Source organism: Plectropomus leopardus, chromosome 21 (genome assembly GCF_008729295.1).
Source record: "Plectropomus leopardus isolate mb chromosome 21, YSFRI_Pleo_2.0, whole genome shotgun sequence".
NCBI classification, from domain to species: Eukaryota; Metazoa; Chordata; class Actinopteri; order Perciformes; family Serranidae; genus Plectropomus; species Plectropomus leopardus.
Genome location: NC_056483.1, coordinates 17203089 through 17223974, shown reverse-complemented (window position 1 = coordinate 17223974; position 20886 = coordinate 17203089). Strand labels below are relative to the sequence as shown.

General features: G+C 38.2%; 1 protein-coding gene across 1 annotated transcript; it reads left to right on the top strand.

The window, feature by feature from the left end:
* The first annotated feature begins 347 nt into the window (after positions 1–347).
* On the top strand, positions 348–19664 carry nsmaf (neutral sphingomyelinase (N-SMase) activation associated factor). The gene is made up of 31 exons (XM_042510757.1): positions 348–430; positions 3760–3846; positions 4617–4695; positions 5260–5321; positions 5675–5711; positions 5813–5863; positions 6395–6466; positions 6637–6684; positions 6877–6929; positions 7472–7601; positions 7688–7759; positions 7864–7972; positions 8856–9032; positions 9287–9366; positions 10642–10732; positions 11072–11135; positions 11432–11483; positions 12026–12146; positions 12870–13001; positions 13082–13124; positions 13225–13391; positions 13716–13827; positions 14253–14311; positions 15256–15323; positions 15412–15479; positions 15563–15686; positions 15921–16004; positions 16977–17127; positions 17804–17906; positions 18119–18228; positions 19070–19664. Exons 1-31 carry the CDS (start codon positions 393–395, stop codon positions 19162–19164), a joined length of 2739 nt encoding a protein of 912 aa, XP_042366691.1. The 5' UTR covers positions 348–392; the 3' UTR covers positions 19165–19664.
* The last annotated feature ends 1222 nt before the right edge of the window (positions 19665–20886 follow it).

The window sequence follows — 20886 nt, the reverse complement described above, 5'->3', positions numbered from 1 at the left end:
AGCCCCAAAAAGTGATTTTTTTGTTTGTTTGTTTGTTTGTTTGTTACCCAGTTTGTGCGCAGGTTTTCCTCATATTCATTATTACCTTGCGTGCTCAAGATATTTTTTTCCCATACGAGATAATTCATTAATTTATGGTGACAGGATTTCAAAAAAATCTACTCATGGGCTTAAGGGGCTCCATATAAATACCTCAGCCTGGGTTAAATTTTGTTACTTGGTTATGGTATCCCGAATTAGCGTCAGAGTGATACCTCTCTCCGCTCCTTTGTTTAGGGATCGTTTGTCTCAGGTTGTGTCACGTGGTGTCCAGCAAGTTTCCGTGTTTACAGAGATGTGATCAGAGACTGTGGCAGGTCGGTGTTGAGTTTCCAGAAGGATGGTGTGCAGTCATGGCTTTTTTAAAGACGCAAGAACGAACTAAAGAAAGGTTTGTGCTGCTTCTCCTGTTGTTAACACGTTGTGTCAGACATCGCGGAGGTCAGTGTGTGGCTTTAGTCTGCGTGTGTCTTTCTCTACTGTAGCTGAATGCCATTATAGCGTCAGACTGGGCCACTCAGCTAATGAGAGCTTCGCTGTCAGCGGAGTGATGCACTCTTGTTATTAGTGGCCTCGGAGAGGAGCAGGAATTTACAGTCTGCGTCTGTGCTGTTGATAAATATGAGGTGGAGTCTGTTCACCGTAAACCGAAAGTCGAATGTCTTTGTCATTTGAAAAATCAAACCTACTGTAAATCCTGATGTCACTTTCGATAACCTTAAAGAAAAGCCTCACGCGGCCATTTTTGACCTGACACGAGCAACATAGTCATATGAGTATATCCACAATGCTAATGTATCGACTGGAGTGCATCAGGGACCATATAGCGGACATTATGAGCAAATGGGGAGAAAAGTAGAGCCCTATAGAATGACTCCTTGGTGAGTTAAATATGTTCCTTATTTACCACAAAGACGATCTCTTAAAAGCTTTGAAATGATGGTTTACAGAGCAGTGGTTAAATTGTTTACTGTCTTTAGGGAGTGTTGTCATTTGTTTGAGTGGAGTGGGTGGCGCACAACAGGGGGTGGCACCTCAAATATTTTTTTTAAGCACTGGGGAAGGAAATACGGTTTTTGATTTTGCTTTAGGGACATTTAATTCTAAATTTGTGTGTTTTGAATTTATTTTAAATATCCTCAGAACCATCAGTTTGACAGGCATGTCAGTTTGAAAGGTGTTTGTTTTGTTCATTAAAAATGTCCAAAATCTCCAAATCCAAAAAAAGACTTTTTAATTCCTCGTATTTTGCACACAACTAGGCGAATTTGCCCCACCATGATCCACTTATGATGCACTTTATCCTTGGAGTCCTTTTCTTGATCCTCTGCCCTCTGATTTTTAGTTATAGGTTTTAGTCCTTTAGTGTTTTCTAGGCTTGTGTTTTTTTTTATCTGTAGTTTTAACATGATTTTATCGTCTTGTTGTGTTATTCGTTTTACTGTGAACAGCTTGGCCCTTTAATTTCCTTCAGGATTCCTTAAATTAATCTAATCTCATGTAAAACATTTATCATAGCCGAAAACGTTGAGATATGGTTATAGAGTGCCCCAGGCCGATGCAGAAGTTGGTTTCATCCTGGTTCTCTCATTAAAAAGGCTATGGGATTTTTCCATTGGATTTTAAATCATTCATTAAAATAAGCTCTGTGGTAAACAAACATTTATGATACTTATATATTTTGTTCAGCAAGATAATCTTCACAAATGGACACCACTTTTTGCATTTTTGTAGTCGAAATGCAATCGCCAGAAGTGAAAAAGTCTATTGTTAGACTATAAACAAACCACGCCGCAGTCGCATGATTTTACATTGCCTCATTCAGGCTGTGAAACCGTGTTCGGCATAGCACGATGTGTAGTCTCATGTAGCCACTTGTTTTTTAAAGACTCATAAAAAAGCTTCTAAGTTTGCGAGCAGGGTTTTTAATTATGTATTTTATGTTGTAGAACAGAGGTGCTTAATTGCTAATGCATTTTAAGCTTTTGGACTCAACAAAAATAAAGCCACACCCCAGCTACCTCCCTCATCTGATAAATAAAGAACAGTCCCTTAATATCTTCAGTGTACAGGGCTGCATATGGAATGATTTTAGGCCTGGATTACACTGTTTTTTCTTCTTTTTTTTTTTTTTGAATTAGCTACCACAGGTTAAAACAAGTAAACATGGAAATAATGTCTCCTTTGTGATGTCACAGTTTTCATGTGAATTTTCTCTCCTGATACTGATTCTGATACCTCCTTTCAATCTGACACCAGTACTCTCTTTTAAGCAAATTTCAAATCTGTTCACCTCATTGCCTGGAGCTCATTAGGTTTTTTTTGTTATTATTATTGAGGTTACATGAGATCAGGGATTGCTGTGGCACTGAATGAACAAAAGTGTTAGTAAAAACACTGACTTTTATCGTGACACTGACAAAAAATGTAAAATTACAGCATTTATCGAACTGTGTCTTATTCTCATTGTGACCATTTTGACTGATGGGTCACACTCACTTTCCCTAAAACTCTAGTACAATTTCTCCATTTAGTGTACTGGATATTTATCATGTGAATACAAGTTTTACTGTAAAATATGAGCCAGAGTGGAAGATGTACTAAAACTGTAAATTTAGTGATATCCGTGCACTTTTGGTCTTGACCCTTGACTGGTCTTAAGATAAAATCCAGAGTCCCCCTTATCTAAGACCGAGACAAGAGCAAGTAAAAATGCAAAGCAAATGCAATGAGACAAGACCGTTATCTTTAAAAATGTTCTTGAGACTAAAATCAATCTCAATTACTGCAACACTGGTTTATAGTTTCTGGAGAGACTCCCAGCAAGATCCAAAGGTGAATATAGATATTTAAGAAAAGAAGTGAGCTGTCACACGCTTAAAAACCCCAATTACTGTTGAGCAGAAATGTGGTTAAAACAAAAAAGTATTACTAGAAGGCAGAAATATTTCATACATGAGATGGCTGCAGCACAGGCAACACCTGGGTAACTGATCCTGAAATAACTCTAAATTCCTCATACATTGTCGGCATCCTGCAGCCTAAAAACCAGGTTTTTTTTTTTACATTATTGATTTTTCTGTTGACTTTGATCTTGGCAAGATGAAAAAAGTTTGTTTGAATAAATAATAACTTACAATTTGTGGGTTTTTTTCCCCAACTGATCATTAATGAAAATATAGGCCAGTTTTAAAGCTGTATATGCCATATTATTGATGGAAGCAAAATTTGTGGTCTCAAATACTTGACAAATTTACTCTCCCAACATTGGCAGAACCGTAAAAAAAAAATCAAAACTGATGCAGCAGAATCAGAGATAACTTCTTTTGTTATTCTGTGCATTCCTTTTTTTCCTTAAATTCTGATCCCTTAATTACCTGAGATGCAAATCGAGCAAGTGATACTATTTAAACAACACTACTCGAGGCAGTATATCAGATTTTTGGAAGCTTCGCCATAAAAGGCTTAATACAACTTTTTTTCACATATTCAGTTTTACTCCCAAACACCTGGAAACAGACTTTGAGGTGTAAAATCAGTGGAATTTCCTTTTTTTTTAAATTTGGATTTAGTTGTCTCGTGTTCGTCCCTGTGTCAAGAAAACCAGCCAATCAGTTTGGTAGGTTAATTGTATTGTTTATACAGTATTCGACACATTTAGCCTACATTTTACAGTAATTTTGTGTTATTTCACACTCCTCTATTGCTGTTTTTCCCCAGGTTTTCTCTCCTGTTGCTGGACTTGGAGGAATATTACTTCGAGCAGCACACTGCATATCATGTGACAACAAACTCAAAAAAGGAGAGGTAATGGTATATAAATGTGGTTTCTTTGTTACCTTTCAGCACAGTTTCACCAGTTTTTGTTATTCAACCTTCTGATCTCATGCCAAAGCCAAAATAATGTGCAAAACCCAAAAAACGCTGTGAACTGTTAGATATACTTGTAGCACTTCTGTTATACTTATCAGGTGTTTGCAGGTACTGATAATCAGTCAAAGCCTTTAAAGCCTGAGGCAGTTGTGTTAGCCTGTAAGGAGCAGCTGTTCAAACACCATTTTATCCTGCTGTAAAGGTTTGAGCAAACTAAGAAAAAATAAGTCTCTCAGAACAAGAATATTCAGACCATTTAGTTTTATTGTCATATCAGAGCGAGCAGAAAATGTGTCCGATAAGGAGAAGTGACAGATTTATGCCTAAAGATGTGTTTTCAAATGTGTCACATGAGCCAAACAGTGGCAATCAGCATCTCCCGCCTCTTTATTTTGTGTCATTAGTGTAATTTTTCAGTCTTTACCAGTCGGCTCATTGTATTTTACACTGTTTGCTATAAATGTCAGATTAGCCAAGAAACCTGCTGGATTGCTTCACAGTGCAAAACAAGACGATGCAAAACCTTAAAATCTTTAAACTGAATTCATTCTGGCTCATGAGAAACAAACATTAACAATTAAAAATGTAAATAGCATTTCGTTTTGGCTATTTATCCAGAAGAACTGTTTATAATTCCTTGTAATGTGCCCGGTTATATTTGTATTATTCTATATTGCAGCTGACGTTCACTTTTATCCTTCCAGAAAAGTCAGAGGCTCATTCAAGGTGTGCTCCAGATCTGTCATATTTGATCCAGAGGATCTTGAAGAGCCAATTTTAAAGGTTTGTTACAAAATATTTTGATGTCTAGTGTGTGTTTTTTAACTCTTGCCACCAGTTTTTTTTTTTCAAAACTGGAAAGGAAGTATAGAAATGCTGAAAATTGTCATCAATAAGAAATAGTAAACCCTTTTTTAAAAAGCCAAAGATCTGAGTACTAACAGTATATTTGCAGTTTGAAAAAAGTAAAAAATACAATCAAACTATATATATATTAGAACCAACATAGCATTTTATTGTAGGTGATATGGAGAAAATCAAATATTGTAATATTTTCGACTATATACCCTGATAGCGATATTGCTACGATGCTGTAGGGTTGATTATTGGTGTTTCCACAAACTATTTACACAATGAGTTTTTTGATCACTAATCAACAGTAATGTAAGTAAAATCTATGGCGATGTTGAGTCTCATACCATAATATTGATTTATTATCAGCATATTCCTCAGTCCTATTCTATAATGCAAGTTTGCATGGATGTTATTATGTACAATGGGTTTCTGTGTTACACACGATATAGTAACCAGGTCTCTGTAAATGATTATGTGATGCTGTTTCTGCAGATTCCTCTTCGAGACTGTAAGAAGATTGAATTTGTCGAGAAAGAGAACAACCCCTTCAACGAGTGAGCGCAGTTTCCTCTCCAGCACATTCAGTTCACACGCTGTTGTTTACTCAGTCTGTCAAACTGGTCCGGTAACTTTAAAATGGCACACTAATGTTAACTTAACCAAGACACCAATTTTGAAACCGACATCTCCAAATGATTGAGCATATTGTGTCTTATCATTAAAAACTTATTGTGATACTGCTTTTCAGATGACATAAGCTGGTAGTTCAATTTAGAACACAGTTGGTTTTGGTTATTTTATGTTCAGCAGAATCCGAAAATTCAATTTTACTGTTTAATTTTGGAATTTGTTTTACTTTCCATTTAAATCTTATAAATTGATTGCTTTTTCGGTGTTTTCCTCATAGGCCGAGGCCATCTACCATCTGTATTACATGTGTACAGGTGAGTCATCATTAAGCAACAATTTTTTTGTAATTTTATTTTAGTTACCGGTCTTTCTTTTTAAAGTAAAAACCCAAATTTCACTTTCACTTTAATTTCAGGTTATCTACATCAAAGAGAACAGTGTCATAGCACCTTACAGGAATGAAAGGGTGAGTCAGCTGAAGCTCGGCAGGGCTCTCCTCTGAAGTTTATATGCCAGGAGCTGTTTGCTTAGACTTGACTGTGCTCTTTATCTGTTTGTTTGTAGGATGAAAATCTGTTCATGCAAATCTGCAGTGTATCATGGTCTAGTCCTTTTTAAAAAAAAAAAAAAAAAAAGTTCTATGCTTGCAAAAATGTGGAGGGTAAAGGTCCTGTCGGGTCTAAATAGCGTGTGAAATGCAATTAGTCACACTTGACATATCACAGCCTCGAATAATATGTGGATTTCAGCTATTTGGAGACTTTTCTGCAGTATTTTCCAGGCATCAAAATTGGCTACATGCCTTGTTGTCATGCTAATGCTCACACTAAAACTCAAAATTTTAGCCATTAAAAAATGAATATATCCAAAGACTTATGTGAAGCCCCATATTTAACAACAAAAAATGAGTTTAGAAGTAGTTGTGAACAGAAAAAGGCTCGGAGATTTGCTCATTTATTCAACTGAAACACTTAAACTTCTCTCATCACCGTGACAGGGGTCTAAGAAGGTGACTTTTCAGCTGGAAGGTTGGAGTAAAACAGAAGATGTTGTTCAAACATTACTACAGGTATGTAGCTACTCCCAAGCAATAATGGCTGCAGAACTGGGAGGTTAAATTGTTTTGATAAACTGCTGTTAGATTGTTCTTGACTCAGGGATGCATGCAATTTTATATTTGTCGTTCTGATAGGCGTCAGTGTTGCTCTGCTCATTTTTTTAATCTTGTGAATTTTGCAGCTCCACAGGGCGTCCTGTCTGGAGAAGCTTGGAGACCAAACTGCAATGGTGAGTCAACCAGTGCTCAAAAGTTCAAACAAAGTGATGAAACTATGAAAAACAAAAGCATGAATGATTCATTCTGCTTCTTGTACTGTATTCAACTTAATCTTACTTCCTTCAGAGCATGATTAGTGTTATTTGTTAATAACTATCATATAGTCATCCCTGCATAACACATATATTTTTGTGTATTTCTAGATTGCAGCCAATTTACAATCACGACTGGCGAGATCATCTTTTGACAAAAACTGGTATGTTGACCACAAACTGAAGTGCTTTGATTTCAATGTTTTTTTACATCCGCGCCAACTATAGCTGAGGCCAGAGCATTATGTTGTGGCCTTGTCCATCCATCCCATTCTGGATGCTATATGACAAAATTTAACACAAATGTCTAATAGGATAAAATGATAAAGTGATGATGACATTTTATATCCAAAAGGTCGACTTCACTGTGACTTCGTAATATTCTGCAAAAAACAAAAACCTTTCTGGCAATTACTCAACGTCATGTCTCAGGAACATAAGGGGAGACATTTGGTCAGATACTGAATTGGTGATACTAATCTTTCTGTGCTGCCGGGTTGAAGATGTGTGTGTGTGTGTGTGAAGCATCCCTGTTTTCACAGAGATAGTCATGAATTGTAAGTGAAAGTTCAGTGGTTTGTGGTAGCATACAGCTGTGAGGCCATAATTCTAGTTTAATGTAATATAATGATTAAAGCATTGTTGTTTAATAGTTTCCGTAGGAGTATGCAGCTAAATGAGACAATATTGGAAATCTGATGTAAAGCTTTCAGAGCGTCGCTGAGAAGCCTCACATGGAGTGTGCGGTGGAGATGGTCACGCCTTTGGTGTCCAATCCCGGCCACATCTGCATAACAGATGAAAGCCTCTACTTCCAGCCTCTCAATGGATATCCGGTGAGCAGCCACATCTGAACAGACATGCTGAGTTCTGTTATTGAGCTGTGGCAATGGCATCACATTTGTATGGCTTGTCATTTCAGGAACAGGTGATTCAAATCAAACTCCACAGAGTCAGGAGAATCTACAAAAGACGGCATGGACTCAAACCTCTGGTGGGGTACCAATAACCATAACAAGTCAAGACATAAAAATGTGTTCAATAAGGATTTAATCATTTTAAATCTTCATGTTTGCATGCATCTCACTAATCATCTAGGGTCTTGAGGTGTTCTGTACAGAGAACGATTTCTGCTCTGACATCTACTTGAAGTTTTACAACACGGCTGACAGGGATGAAATCTACTACTACATCGCTACTTTCCTGGGTGAGAAAAGTCAAAGCCACAAGGGAGTCTGTTAAAGACAATCTTGAATTCCTAAACAGTCTTGTGTCTTAGAAACAAGAAGGTCAGCAGTACTGAAGATAGTCTTATGCATGTAAGTTAGGTACTTGGTGTGCTGCTTTTCTTACTTTACTTTAGCCTTCCAATATGAACGTTTTTATGCCTCAGCGGCAGCATTAGCCATAGCCGGAAGCATCATGATTCTGGTGAACTCAGTATCTTAACAGTTCCTTTAAATTTTGGCACAAATGTCCAGTTGGACTCAACGGTGAACAGATTAGATTTTGGTGGTCACAGGTCAAAGTTCAGGGTCACTGTGACCTCATCTGTCTCATTCTCAAGAACACCTTGAGGGAATTTCTTCAGATTTTGCACAGACATTCACTCTGACTCAATGATGAACTGATTAAAATTTTGTGATCAAAGGCCAAGGTCACTGTGACCTTGCGTCTGTCTCATTCTCATGAATGCCATATCTCAAGAAGGCCTTGAGGAAGTTTCATCAAAGTGGGCTCAAACATGCACTTGCACATAAGGATGAATTGGTTAGAATTTGGTCGTCAAAGGTCAAGGTCCCTTTGCAAGGACATACAACAGCATAATGGCAATTCTAGTTTGGTGATGGAATATGTTTTTTATTTTAACCCTTTTGGTCTTCAAAAGGTGACAGAAAAACTGTCCAACATAATGCAAATATACAGCAAAGTAATCAGGCTTTCGGAAGTGTTTTACACTCCCTTGATGGCCTACATGAGTATGAGACGTCAGCACTGATCCAAAATATTAGCAATATTTTCAACCATTATTGTTGAAACCTCGTAAACATGACTTACGTAAACCTGCTGTTTTTCTGTTTCTTGCTCAGAGAACCACATGACGGAGCACACAGCGGAGAGCTACATGCTGCAGTGGCAGCGCGGCCAAATGAGCAACTACCAGTACCTTCTTCACCTCAACAACCTGGCTGACCGCAGCTGCAACGACCTCTCCCAGTATCCTGTCTTCCCCTGGGTCATCGCTGACTACACAAGCGCACAGTTGGGTAGGTCGATACCAAAGATTAATTCACATAACATGTTACTACGGAAGACCAAGGTGGTCAGGATCAGTACCCATCCTGTTTCTGGGATGCAGTTACAGGTCTCATAACTGCTGTTATGTGTTTGATGCGTTTGGCATTGCTTCTTGTGTGACTTATGGGTTAAATTTAACAACTGGAGCAGTAGTTTTTTGATTCTCACTACAATTGCTCATATTTAAAATGCATCAGTAGCTTATTGTCCTTATATTCCCTAGATATGACCAATGCTGCCACATTCAGGGACCTGAGCAAACCTGTGGGAGCCCTAAACAAAGAGCGACTAGACCGACTGCTGGTGAGACTTTGCTGCTTCTGTTTTTGTTTTGTTTTTTAGATGTAGCTCAGTGACTAAGTCTGTTGATCTTATTCAGAGCATTAATATAGCAGCAAAACACTATTTGCTTTGCAAAGATATAGTGTACTAATGGTGTCCTGAACAGAGAATAAGAACACGCTCCCTCATCGTGTGTTGTAATCTGAGAAGCACAGTCCTTGTTGTTGTAGACTGTGCGGCTGCTCGTGCTTGTTAGTGTATGTGAGTCTTTGTGAGTGTTTCCTACTGGCTGACTAATTGTTGCAACTCTGCACAGCAGTAACAGACAATGACGCAGTGTTAGCATTATTTATGGTGTTAGCACCGTTAGCTACAAGCCACACCTCCATGTTGACAACTTTATGCAGACAATCCCAGTCACGTCTCATACAGCTTCTTTAGAAGATCAAACATATCTGCATTTTAAAAAAAAACTATTCGACTAAAAATGCCCAAATGTCTAAAAATGACCAATGTTACATATATTGGTGAGTAGTGTAATTTATTATCCAATTTTTCACAACAATGTTAAAACCCAGAGAAATCATTTGGTTGCCTGTCAATGGAATCGTATCTTCTTTAACCCCTGCAGTTGCTCTAACTTGCGGGGAAATGCCAGATAATACGTCAGAGTATGTTTCATCTTTCAACATGCTTATAATGTAATAATGTAGGAGGGGGATTGTAATGCACTTCCTTGTGGCAATCAAAGCAAGATCAAGATTGCAACATGTATATCTAAACTTAACAGAATTCCAAAATCTTCAACAGATTACAAAACCAAAGCATATAATAGAAGTTACGCTTTTGATTGTTTTGACCATGGATAATGGTGCTGGGCTATCCCATGACTGAGTTTGCCAGATAACATTAGCTACAGTAGCTATGTGGGTAATTTAGCAAATTAGCACAATTAACACAAATAAACATGACTAAACGTAATGTGGAAAAACATTTATACATTTGTCTGTAAACATGATATCTTCCGAGTGTCATCAGGGATTTTTTTTTACCATCAATGGTGGTTGATTAACGAAGACAACAACTCCCATGATCCCGCGCTACCTTACAATGTCATCAAAGTCCACCTTTTCTTAATGTTTTGATTGATTTGAGTCCCCTTTTGGCAAAAAAATACATACTGTATGTTTTAACTTTAAAACCTTTTTTATAATGGATGTATATGCACTGGAGTGTTTGCTACATGTTGTTTCTGTACTGTGACTACCAGTAACACAGAGATTGTCATGTTCATAGGCTCGCTATCGAGGCATGCCTGAACCTCGCTTCATGTATGGCAGTCACTACTCATCTCCAGGCTACGTCCTCTTCTACCTGGTCAGAGTCGGTACGTCACACACTTCATCATAAAACCGAGAGCATGCATGTAAGCACAGCACACACAGCCGTATTCAGTGTGTTTATGCACCAGCCAACCTCAAAAACCTTTTAGCCTTTCTAGGCTTTTCTTCTTTATTTGTTTTTTTGTTTAATTTGTAGAGCACCTTTCCCAACAGCTGGTAATATCTTTTACTGCAGCAAGCTAGAGACTAATTACACAAATGAGGGATCAGGTAGTTTCTATTGCAAATTTATTCTGGGTCTTAGAGTCTGTTGATATAGTGTTCAACTTTTCTTCTAGTGAAAAATTAAGCTAATATTTTGATTACTGTGCTCTCCACTGCAGCTCCAGAGCACATGCTTTGTCTCCAGAATGGCCGCTATGACCACGCAGATCGCATGTTTAATAGGTACATTATTTCTGTCATTTCAAATGTACCAAAAAGTCTTATACTGGATAATTGTCATCATTAGACATGTGTTTAATATCTGTTCTGTTCTCTTATTTTTACTGTGACTGAGTCATTTGATAAACCATAAATTGTAGGATATCAACAAGTTTGTGAATATTATGGGGAGATTGATATATGAAAAAATGTTACTCTATTCTGTGAATTCTTATTTTTGCGTAAAGGACTTATTAAATTATTATATTTTGTATTATGATGCATATTTGTATTTACTGCTCTGTGTTGATTTCTTACAGCATAGCTGATACATGGAAAAACTGCTTGGAGGGAGCAACAGACTTTAAAGAGGTAAAATATGACCCAACATTGTATTATGTCAGTGAGACACTACTGCCATATTTACAAAATATTTTCCTAGAAGTGAAGAGTTTGCGCTGTCAGTGCAGCCAAATCATTTTTTTTTTCACTTACATCAACATGACAATAGGTGTAAAATGATCCATTTATCTATTCTTGCCTGTTACATTTTAATTGTGAAAATGACTGTGAAAATAGACCTTGTGTGCAATTTATTCAGGATTCCCGGCATGCTGATGATGACTGAGAAGCAAATATTTGCTGTTGTTTCTATAGGAGGAGGACTTAGTGGCAAGTCAGGACAGAAAGTGAAAACCTGTTTGAGAATTTCAACCCAGAGAATATTAAAACCATAATTAATCAGTTCAGTGGTTGACTCGCTGTTTCCACAGAGCTCTTTTTGAGGTGCCAGAACATGCATTTACTGTAACTCCATTGCAAAGCAGTATTTGAAGTGTTTTGATGTGTTTTTGTGTCGAAGATCCTGTTTCATGATATGTCTGCTTTGTATAAATGTCTTTCTCATTATGCAGCTGATTCCAGAGTTTTATGGGAACGACTGCAGCTTCCTGGAAAACAAACTGAATCTTGGTTTGGGCAGAAGGCAGAACGGAAGTTTAGTCGGAGATGTTGTTCTCCCACAGTGGGCCTCAGGTAACTTTCAGATCCTGGTATGCATTCATAGACTCTACAAAAGAAATGGACGTAGCCACTATGATGTCACCTATTGGTAATTGGAACACAATCTTAAAGCCTTGAGTTTGGCATTTTGGCCATCGCCATCTTGGTTTATCTGGAGCCAGAGCTGACCATATTTGGAAGAGAGGGTAATGCGCGCTAGCTAGGCTGGTTAGTAAGGTGCATCCATAATCCATGTTAACTATGTTATTAATCAGGATGCTGTTTTTGGCTTGTGGCTTAAAGCTAAAACCTGAATCGAAAATGAGCAACTCTTTAGACCATCTATTTGACTTGTCAGTAACAGCCATGCCTTACATACATACACTGCTTTATCGTTTATTTTACTCTAAATGGGATCATCATCTTCAAAAAGAGCACCATGCTGTATTAAAAAAAGAGGACTTGTGATAACGTATTTAGTAAAATGTTAACGGGGTAACAAATTAAGTGAGATGTGGGGTCATGTCTTAGAGACTTCTATTCAATCTGACCTCTTTTTGTAATAAGTGGAGTCACCCCCTGCTGGCCATTAGAAAGAATGCAGGTTTAGGGCCCTTCCACATTGGCTTTACTTTTCAGACCCGGAGGGTCCGTCCCCTTCTTTCATTCAATCTATGTGTACATGTAAACTCTGTGCTACCCAGGTGTCATATTCTCTCCTTAACATTTACCGTTTCCCGTTTGTCACGACTCCAGATGCCAATGATTTTCTTCAGAAGCACAGAACAGCTCTTGAGAGTCAGTATGTGTCCGAGCACCTTCATGAGTGGATTGACCTGGTGTTTGGCTTCAAACAGAGAGGCAGTGAAGCTGTCGCAGCCCACAACGGTAAAATAACCTGCCCCTGTTTTCAGCATCAAACCCAACAAAAACGGACAAAAACTCATATTCATTTTATTGCCTTTCAGTGTTTCACCCACTGACCTACGAAGGAGGCATCGACTGTGATAGGTATAACCAACAAATTATAAACAAACTCACAAATTCTAATCAAAGATATTTCATATTTTAATATTTCATCATGGGGCTAACTTTCCGTTTCTCTGAGAAGCATCGAGGACCCTGACCAGAGAATCGCCATGCTGACACAGATCCTGGAGTTTGGCCAGACGCCCAAACAGCTGTTCACCACCCCTCACCCTCAGAGGATCACACCCAGGTTTCATAACATTACTCGAAGCCTCAGCAGCAACTCGCCAGTCAGTGAACTGTCTCCAGGTACAGTTGCAGAAACACACAAACACAGTTCGTCACGTTATAATAATAGTAAACTGACTAATGGTGCTGATGATGATTCATACCTCCAAGTGGATTTTTCTGTGAAAAACGCAGCACTCGCTACCTCTTCTTCAGAATGTGGGCTCGATTAACAGAAAAAAAGTGTGTCCAATCGTAAAATGACCTAAATTAATTAGAAATAAAATAATGTATTTATTTTCCGTATTTAATTGCATAATACTAAATTGGCATTAGCAGCATTTACCATCATCTAACACATAAAAATAATATTTTTGTCCTCCATATGTATGTTTTTTTATGCAGCCTCTCAGAGTGAGGACTCGTCTTTTGAGGACCTGACTGAGGAGAGCAGGAAGTTGGCCTGGGCAAACATGGGAAATCTGAAACCCATCTCAAGCCACAAGATCCATAAAGAGTAAGTCAGGAGGCAGCCAAATGGCTGCAGTAATGACAAAGTACGGATATAATTGCCATGCTAGTCCACTTACAGCTAAAATGAAAGCTCTGTTTCAAATGTGAGGAAGTGTGTGCAAAGCTAGAACGCAGCAGGCAGCTGCAGGAAAGAAAATAGTGATTTATTAAAACATATTGTGAGGACATTTGAAGAGGGGGCAGCTTAGGACAGATTGCAGCTGTCAAACTACTTCCTTTACTTTAGATTTTTAGTCTCAATAGAGCACGTAGTCCACTTGCAACTGTGTTTTTGTCTGTTTTTTCCTTGCTAATTACAGTGTGACTGCTACATTAACCTAAGTACACCCTCCCCTCCATATTTGTCTTCTAGATATTTCTGCATGTGTTCTGTTTTTGTGTAACTTTATCTTTCTATTTGATGTGCAGGGCTGTGACAGGCATCGCTGTGAGTCGAGATGGAGCAGCTATTTTCTCCACATCCCAAGGTCTGGAAAATATCTTTACATCTCAAATCCGAGACAAATATTGATCACCTTAGAGCTGCAAAAAGGATCAAAAGACAGGCACTGACTTTGTTATGGAACTGCAGTGTAGTGCCACCTCAGATACCCTGGTCCATTACGGTAAAAGATTTCACACCAGTAACATTAACACTGCTTGTGTAACGTTAACATCAGTGCCATCATCACTAAGTGGAAAAGTATTTAACAGAGCAGTGTGTATTGACCAGCCTCAGAGTGACGACTGTCTCGTGTGTTTGGGTTTTTTGGTTTTGTAAAATGAGACACAAGGCGCACACTAAAGACAAACTTTTTGAGACTGGGTGCTGAATCCTCAAAGTAGATATTAATCAAGTAAAGATCAGGACAGCACTCTGATTATATTTTTTCATGGTGGTAATAATAAAAATTATAATCAGAGTGCTTGACTGATTTTTTTTTCAATGTTCCTGTTTTCCCCCTTAGTTTAGTTTTAGTTGTTTTTTTTATTAAAAAATGTATTTAGTTTTTTGTTTGTTTTTAGTTTCACTTATTTTATTTTATTTTTGTATTTGTAGACTTGAAGCTTTTTATTTATTTTGTTTTCTTTGTGTTTTATTTTCTTTTTTTTTTCTTTTTTATGAACCTTTTGAAATCTATTTTTATCCTTTTTGTTTTAGGAAAAAAATTCTTTTCATTTTTAATTTTTAGGATTTATTTATTTATTCATTCATTCTTTCTTTCTGCCTTTTCCCCCAACCATTCTGGGGTTCCACTATTAGCATAATGGTGTGCAGTAATGTGCAGGTTTGAATATGTTTTCTCATCAGAAGTAGTAAGGTGCAGAACAGATGAACACATTGCAGATTGGTTCAAAACGCACTGATCAGAGTTCAGTTTGGTGTAGAATTGCCGTCTGTATTACTCAGCTATGTCACTCTTTATTCCAGACTCAACACTTAAAATGTTTTCCAAAGAGTTGAAGGACTTCCAGAGAAGCATGTCCTTCTCTAACATGGTATGTTGCTTTATTTACTTTCCACTTCACCATCTATTTTATCATTGTAAACTCCCTCTGAACAATAAACTACTCTGCAATTTTTCAGGTGTTATCATCATGTTTGATGCTGGCAGATGGTAAAACTGTGGTGTGTTCTTCCTGGGACAACAATGTGTATGTAAAGGATATATGGACATAATGATTTTCAGAATTAATTATTTGACTTCACACTGACTCACATGTTTCTCTTCCCTTAGTTATTTCTACTCCATCCCATACGGCAGGCGGCAGGACACACTGATGGGTCATGATGATGCTGTCAGTGAAATGTGTTGGTTTGATGACCAGCTGTACACAGCATCCTGGGATTCCACCGTCAAGGTAAAACTGAAGTTTAATGAGGTGATGCTATTCTATTATTAATTAAATGAAATTAATTAAATGAAATTAAATGAAATTAAATTATCTGGAATTTTGATTTTTAGAACAGGGGAGGGTCTGTAAAAAAAGCTAATAATACATGATGTCATTATTGCAGACAGATGTGGTGCATGTTCAAGTTTTTATGTTTAATTGAGAGATGAAAAGTTACAGATGATACTGTATATTTCACAGGTGTGGCAGTGCGCTGCTGATAGCTCATCCAGTTACAAGAGATCCCAGTTTCAGTTACTGGCTGAGTTGGAACATGATGCTGGGGTGAGTGTGTGGAAGTAAATGTTGTATTTAAAGGTCCCATGTTGTATAAAGTTAGATTGCTGTATGTCTTTTAACACAGAGCAGGTATAGGTGCTGTATAAACACAGTGAAAGTATGAAAGCTCTCAGTCCACAGAGAAGTTTAATAAGGACACATAAGCACATTGGTATCAGCCGATATTCACAATGTTGACTGCCAGTGGCCCTTCTGCAAGTAAGATGGCATTCATTGATGGCAGTGCCCTATATTTAGTGTGGATACCTTTGTTTCCCTGGCACAAAGGGGTAAAAAAATAACAAACAAATAAACAATAAAAAATGCTGATATCGATGCATCCTTAAAATTTACACAGTGTGTATTCCAAAACTGTACCTTTAAATGCGCTGTCAAGACTTCTGTGGAGCTGTGATGTCACAGCAATACAGACCGTTTCAAACTTCACATAAACCGTCTGAATTGGTCCTTTTGAATTTCATGGAATCTTTTTCCGTTTGTGTGAGCAAAATTGGCAGACAGGAAATAAACATGAACCCAAACTTTTGCCTGGCAAAGCAATTCCAGTAAAACTGTCTGTAAAAATAGAAAGTGCTGTTACAGTCATTTATCTGGCTGCAATGACCGTGCAGATGTGGAGGACTGTGAAACACTGACCAATCAGATCAGACGGGGCTTTTTCATGATTGGGCCTTAAAGAGACAGGCACTAAAAGTGAATGCAGGTATGTTCAGGCAGACAGTATGAGAAAAATTTTGGGTTTTTTTAACATTACAGCATGTAAACATGTTCTAGCAGAAACCAATAATACAAATATGAACCTCAACATGAGCATATTACGGGACCTTTAAAGTGTGACTTCAGTAACAGAGAAAATGTGGTAGTGTCCAAGTCTGAACACTGAAAAGTAGTAGCAGCATGTAAAAATATATACCTGTTTCCCCTCTGTAACGTCACCTCTCTTACATCCATGTACAGGTGAACGCCATCGGTCTGAATCAAGCGGGGACTCTGCTGGTGTCTGGCTGTAAAGATGGGACCATCACCATCTGGGACACCAGCAGTTACGGGACACTGCAGCAGATCCACTGCCACACTGGAACCATCCACCACGTGGCCTTTAGCCCAGGTATGTGTCAAAGCAGCCACTGTTATACTTTTAGTACTGTTGTGTTTATTAGCACAGAGTTTGAAGTTCAGAAAAACTTTCCGAGAATGACTTTATGTGACAAGCTTAAGTTTTATGTGTACACTATCTGCCCCCACAGAATAAGTGCTAGAGGTGAGTGGGCTTCTTAAATAGTTTATCAGAGCAGCCTCTCAGTCGGTGCAATATAAATTTTGCCTTTGAGGGTCAGAGCTGAGCACAGGAATTGATTCTGCCTTGCTGTTTGTTGTTTTGCACCTACAAACTAATTTTATTACACCGCACTGAAGTGGCCGGCAGCTGTTTTATTTGTGTTGCTGTGCAAGTCGTTGTGATCTTTGCTGCAAAAGAGAGGGCTGCTCTGTTTTAAATGCCAGCATTACAGAGGTAGGCATCTCTGGCAGCACTCTTTGCTTCATTATACCTCATAGACTTTGTTGTCCTAGCAGTCAATAATGTATACCTTTGTCTCTAAGCCATATAAACACCTGGACATACAGCAGTATGCTAGTTTTTCTTTTTGTCTCATGATGATTGTTTTCAAAGCTGAACTCGAGAAATTACATCACAACAATGGTCTGTGTGTGTTTTAAATATCTGAGTCACCTAAAAACGATGACTAAAGTGATGACTCTGATTTTTTTTTTTATATCCTCAGATAGCCGACACGTCCTCAGTGTCGGTGCCGACTTCTGCATGAAAGTTATTGACGTCCAGACGGGAATGCTGATCTCATCTGTGAAAGCTGAAGAGGAGCAGAGGTGAGGAAATAAAAAATGATTCACATTGCTGGCCGCCCCACAATAGTCCTGTGGTTAGCACTGTCACCTCAAGTTTGGGTTTGAATCTAAATTCTCTGGGTTCTCTGGCTTAATCCCACAGTCCAAAGACATCCAGGTTAGGTTAATTGGTGACTCTAAATTATATGTACATGTGAATGTGGATGTTTATATGAAAGTCTGTGTGTGTCCAGGTGTTTCTGCTGGGACGGGCACTCGGTGCTCTGTGGGGGACAGTCTGGAGACCTCCTGCTGAGGGACCTGCTCAGCAATACAGTCACCCAAAGGATCCCAGCACACTCAGGTGCAGCCCATCTTTCTTCATTCAACAACTCACGTGGTTAAACACTGATTTAACGGTTGTGTTTGTTTCTAATATTGAGCCACAACAACGTTACAACTTTTTAAAGTAGTAAACAGTAGGTAGTTCTTTTAGCAAATATGACAAACTGTTATTTTTTTTAAACTGTTACTATATCCTGACAGTAGTACAAAAGGAATGTGTGGAAAAATTACTGTCCTCTGCCTCCTGAATTGTGGTACTAATGTCATTTTGCAAGAATCACAAAAACAACCACTTAGAGCCGAGGAGTCTCCTTTTTTCTTTTTTTTAAATTGTTTTCAGAAACATATTTTAGTGAACTGTTTGGCTGTAAAATGAGAAAGTTTGATCAAGCTGGTGGGCGGTGCTTCGTTTTAGTTCAACTGTTTTGGATATTGCAGCCAGGAGACAAACTTTGTCATAGACAATACACGACATATGTTTTTGAAAACATCTGAGGCTGTGATGAGAAAACCTTGGTTCATACGATCTGGACAGTGTGACTGCAGTTCACAAGTAATGATTGACATGACTGACTGTTGCATTACGGACTTATAGCTTTAATTAGTTGTTTTAATGATTCTTGCAAATGCCATTAGGAGCACTATGAGGAGGAAGAGAAGCATGATTTTTGTTTTTCAGATCTGCCTCATGTACTACTAACAGGATATAGTGACAAATTAACCCAACCCAAGCTCAATGTGTGTCTTTGTACTGTTTTCTCAAAGTACTAATGCTACATGTACATTTTTCACAATATGAAAGTGCATAAAGTATGTACTTGAAATGTTTGTTCTTAAAGAAATGTTTATTGTGTGCACAGGTGCGGTCACGGCCATGTGGATGAGTGAGCTGTGCTCCACAGTTATCACAGGCGGGGAGGACAGACAGATCATCCTCTGGAAGCTCCAGAGCTAAAGGACCATTTCTGCACACCCCCTTCTGCTGGGGAGACAATATACAGGACAATACCAGCCAAGTATCCTGCAGACTACGTGACCCTGCAGACGATCTGACTTTGGGCAGAGACTAATGAAACATTTGTGAGGAGCTGAAAAGGTACTGTAAATGTACAGAGAGCATCTGGAGGGAGATGACAGCTTAAATCTCAACTGTTCTCATTCCAAAACCAAACAAAAGGTCACTCATGTTAGTTGATAGCTATCTGCATATTGAGAGAAAATATCCAATTGCAGTTTTGTGCATGAGAGCAGGAAGCTCAACCACTGTACACGCCTTATTTCTCACTTCTGTTTTTCTTACGCTAAATTTGTGAGGATTTTTTTTCTATTATGTGTCATGTTACATTACTTTTTTTTTTTTTAAAATTAGTTATCAAGTTTCTATGGATTTGTGTTCATCGCTTCAGGCTGCTCAGGTGTTATCATTATCCAAATAACACTCATGTCTAAAGGTAATCCTTCTGTCTCCTGTTTATTATTTCCAAGGCCTCAGACATTTCTAAAAAAAAGCTTGTTTTTGCTGAGCACACAAGACACAAGTTGTTTGTAACCACTTTTAAGAGCAGAATCATGAAAGCAATAACCATTTCTCTGATGTCACAGGCCCAGCATGTCTCAAACACAAAATTCAACGACTGCTTTTGTGCTCTTAACGTCTCCAGCACCTCATTTGAATTTGGCAGCAGCTCAGTTTTTAATTTGCGGTGCTGTAAGCAGCAGAGAAGTAATTTCTTTCATGTTTCATCTTAACAGTCTTAGCGAGGACTGGTGTCGTTTTACTTCCTATTTATCAGTTTAGATTGTTTTGATGTGAGTTGCTGAGAGTTGCCATAGAAATATCTGACTCTTCTCCAATATAATGGAAATAGATGACACTCAGCTTACATTTGATTTCAAGAAATCATGACCCTGTTACTCAAGATAATCCACAGACCTTGTGAGCAGTGTTATGTAGGAACTACTTTCTTTACACAGAACTACACCAGCCAACAGAATGACGGGTGTTTTACGGATGCCCTGTGGTGCAAGTGAGAAAAAAAATTCTGGTGATCCATTTTCTTTAAAAAAAAATGTCTTTAATTAAAAAAATTCTTGCAAAAAAGTCTCTGTCCTAAACAAAACGGGGAATTTCACACATGAAAAAAAATAGTCACTTGCCCCTCAGGGCTTCTGTAGTGTTTGGTGTAGTTCTGTGGAAAGAAAATAGTTCAGACATAAAACTGCTCGCAATAAGATCTGTGTATGATCTTGACCAAGGGGCTCGTGATTTCTGGGAAGAGATATTTCAAATGTTTTTTGTTGTTTTTTGTTGTTTTAGCACCAGAGTTGAAGTGCCATCTGGTTCCTTTAGATGGGAGAGAAGGCAGAGATGTTTATAGCCGATATCTCACACTGTACCTCACACCAAAACACATTGCACTGATAAAAAGCAGTACAGGTAAGAGTATTTTGGGGTGAACTCTTTAAATTCTTTTGATCATACTGGCTTTCCAGTGCATGAGCACAGATGGTGAAATCAGTCTGAGGTATGAAAGAGCTCATTTAGTAATAAAACTGAGGACAGATTTTGAGTAAAAATGTTTAACTTCGTTTCATATGAAAAATTACACATAGAAACTTTACCTATGTGACTACTGGCACTTATCAAGTCCAACGTAACGCTTAAGTAATTTAGAAA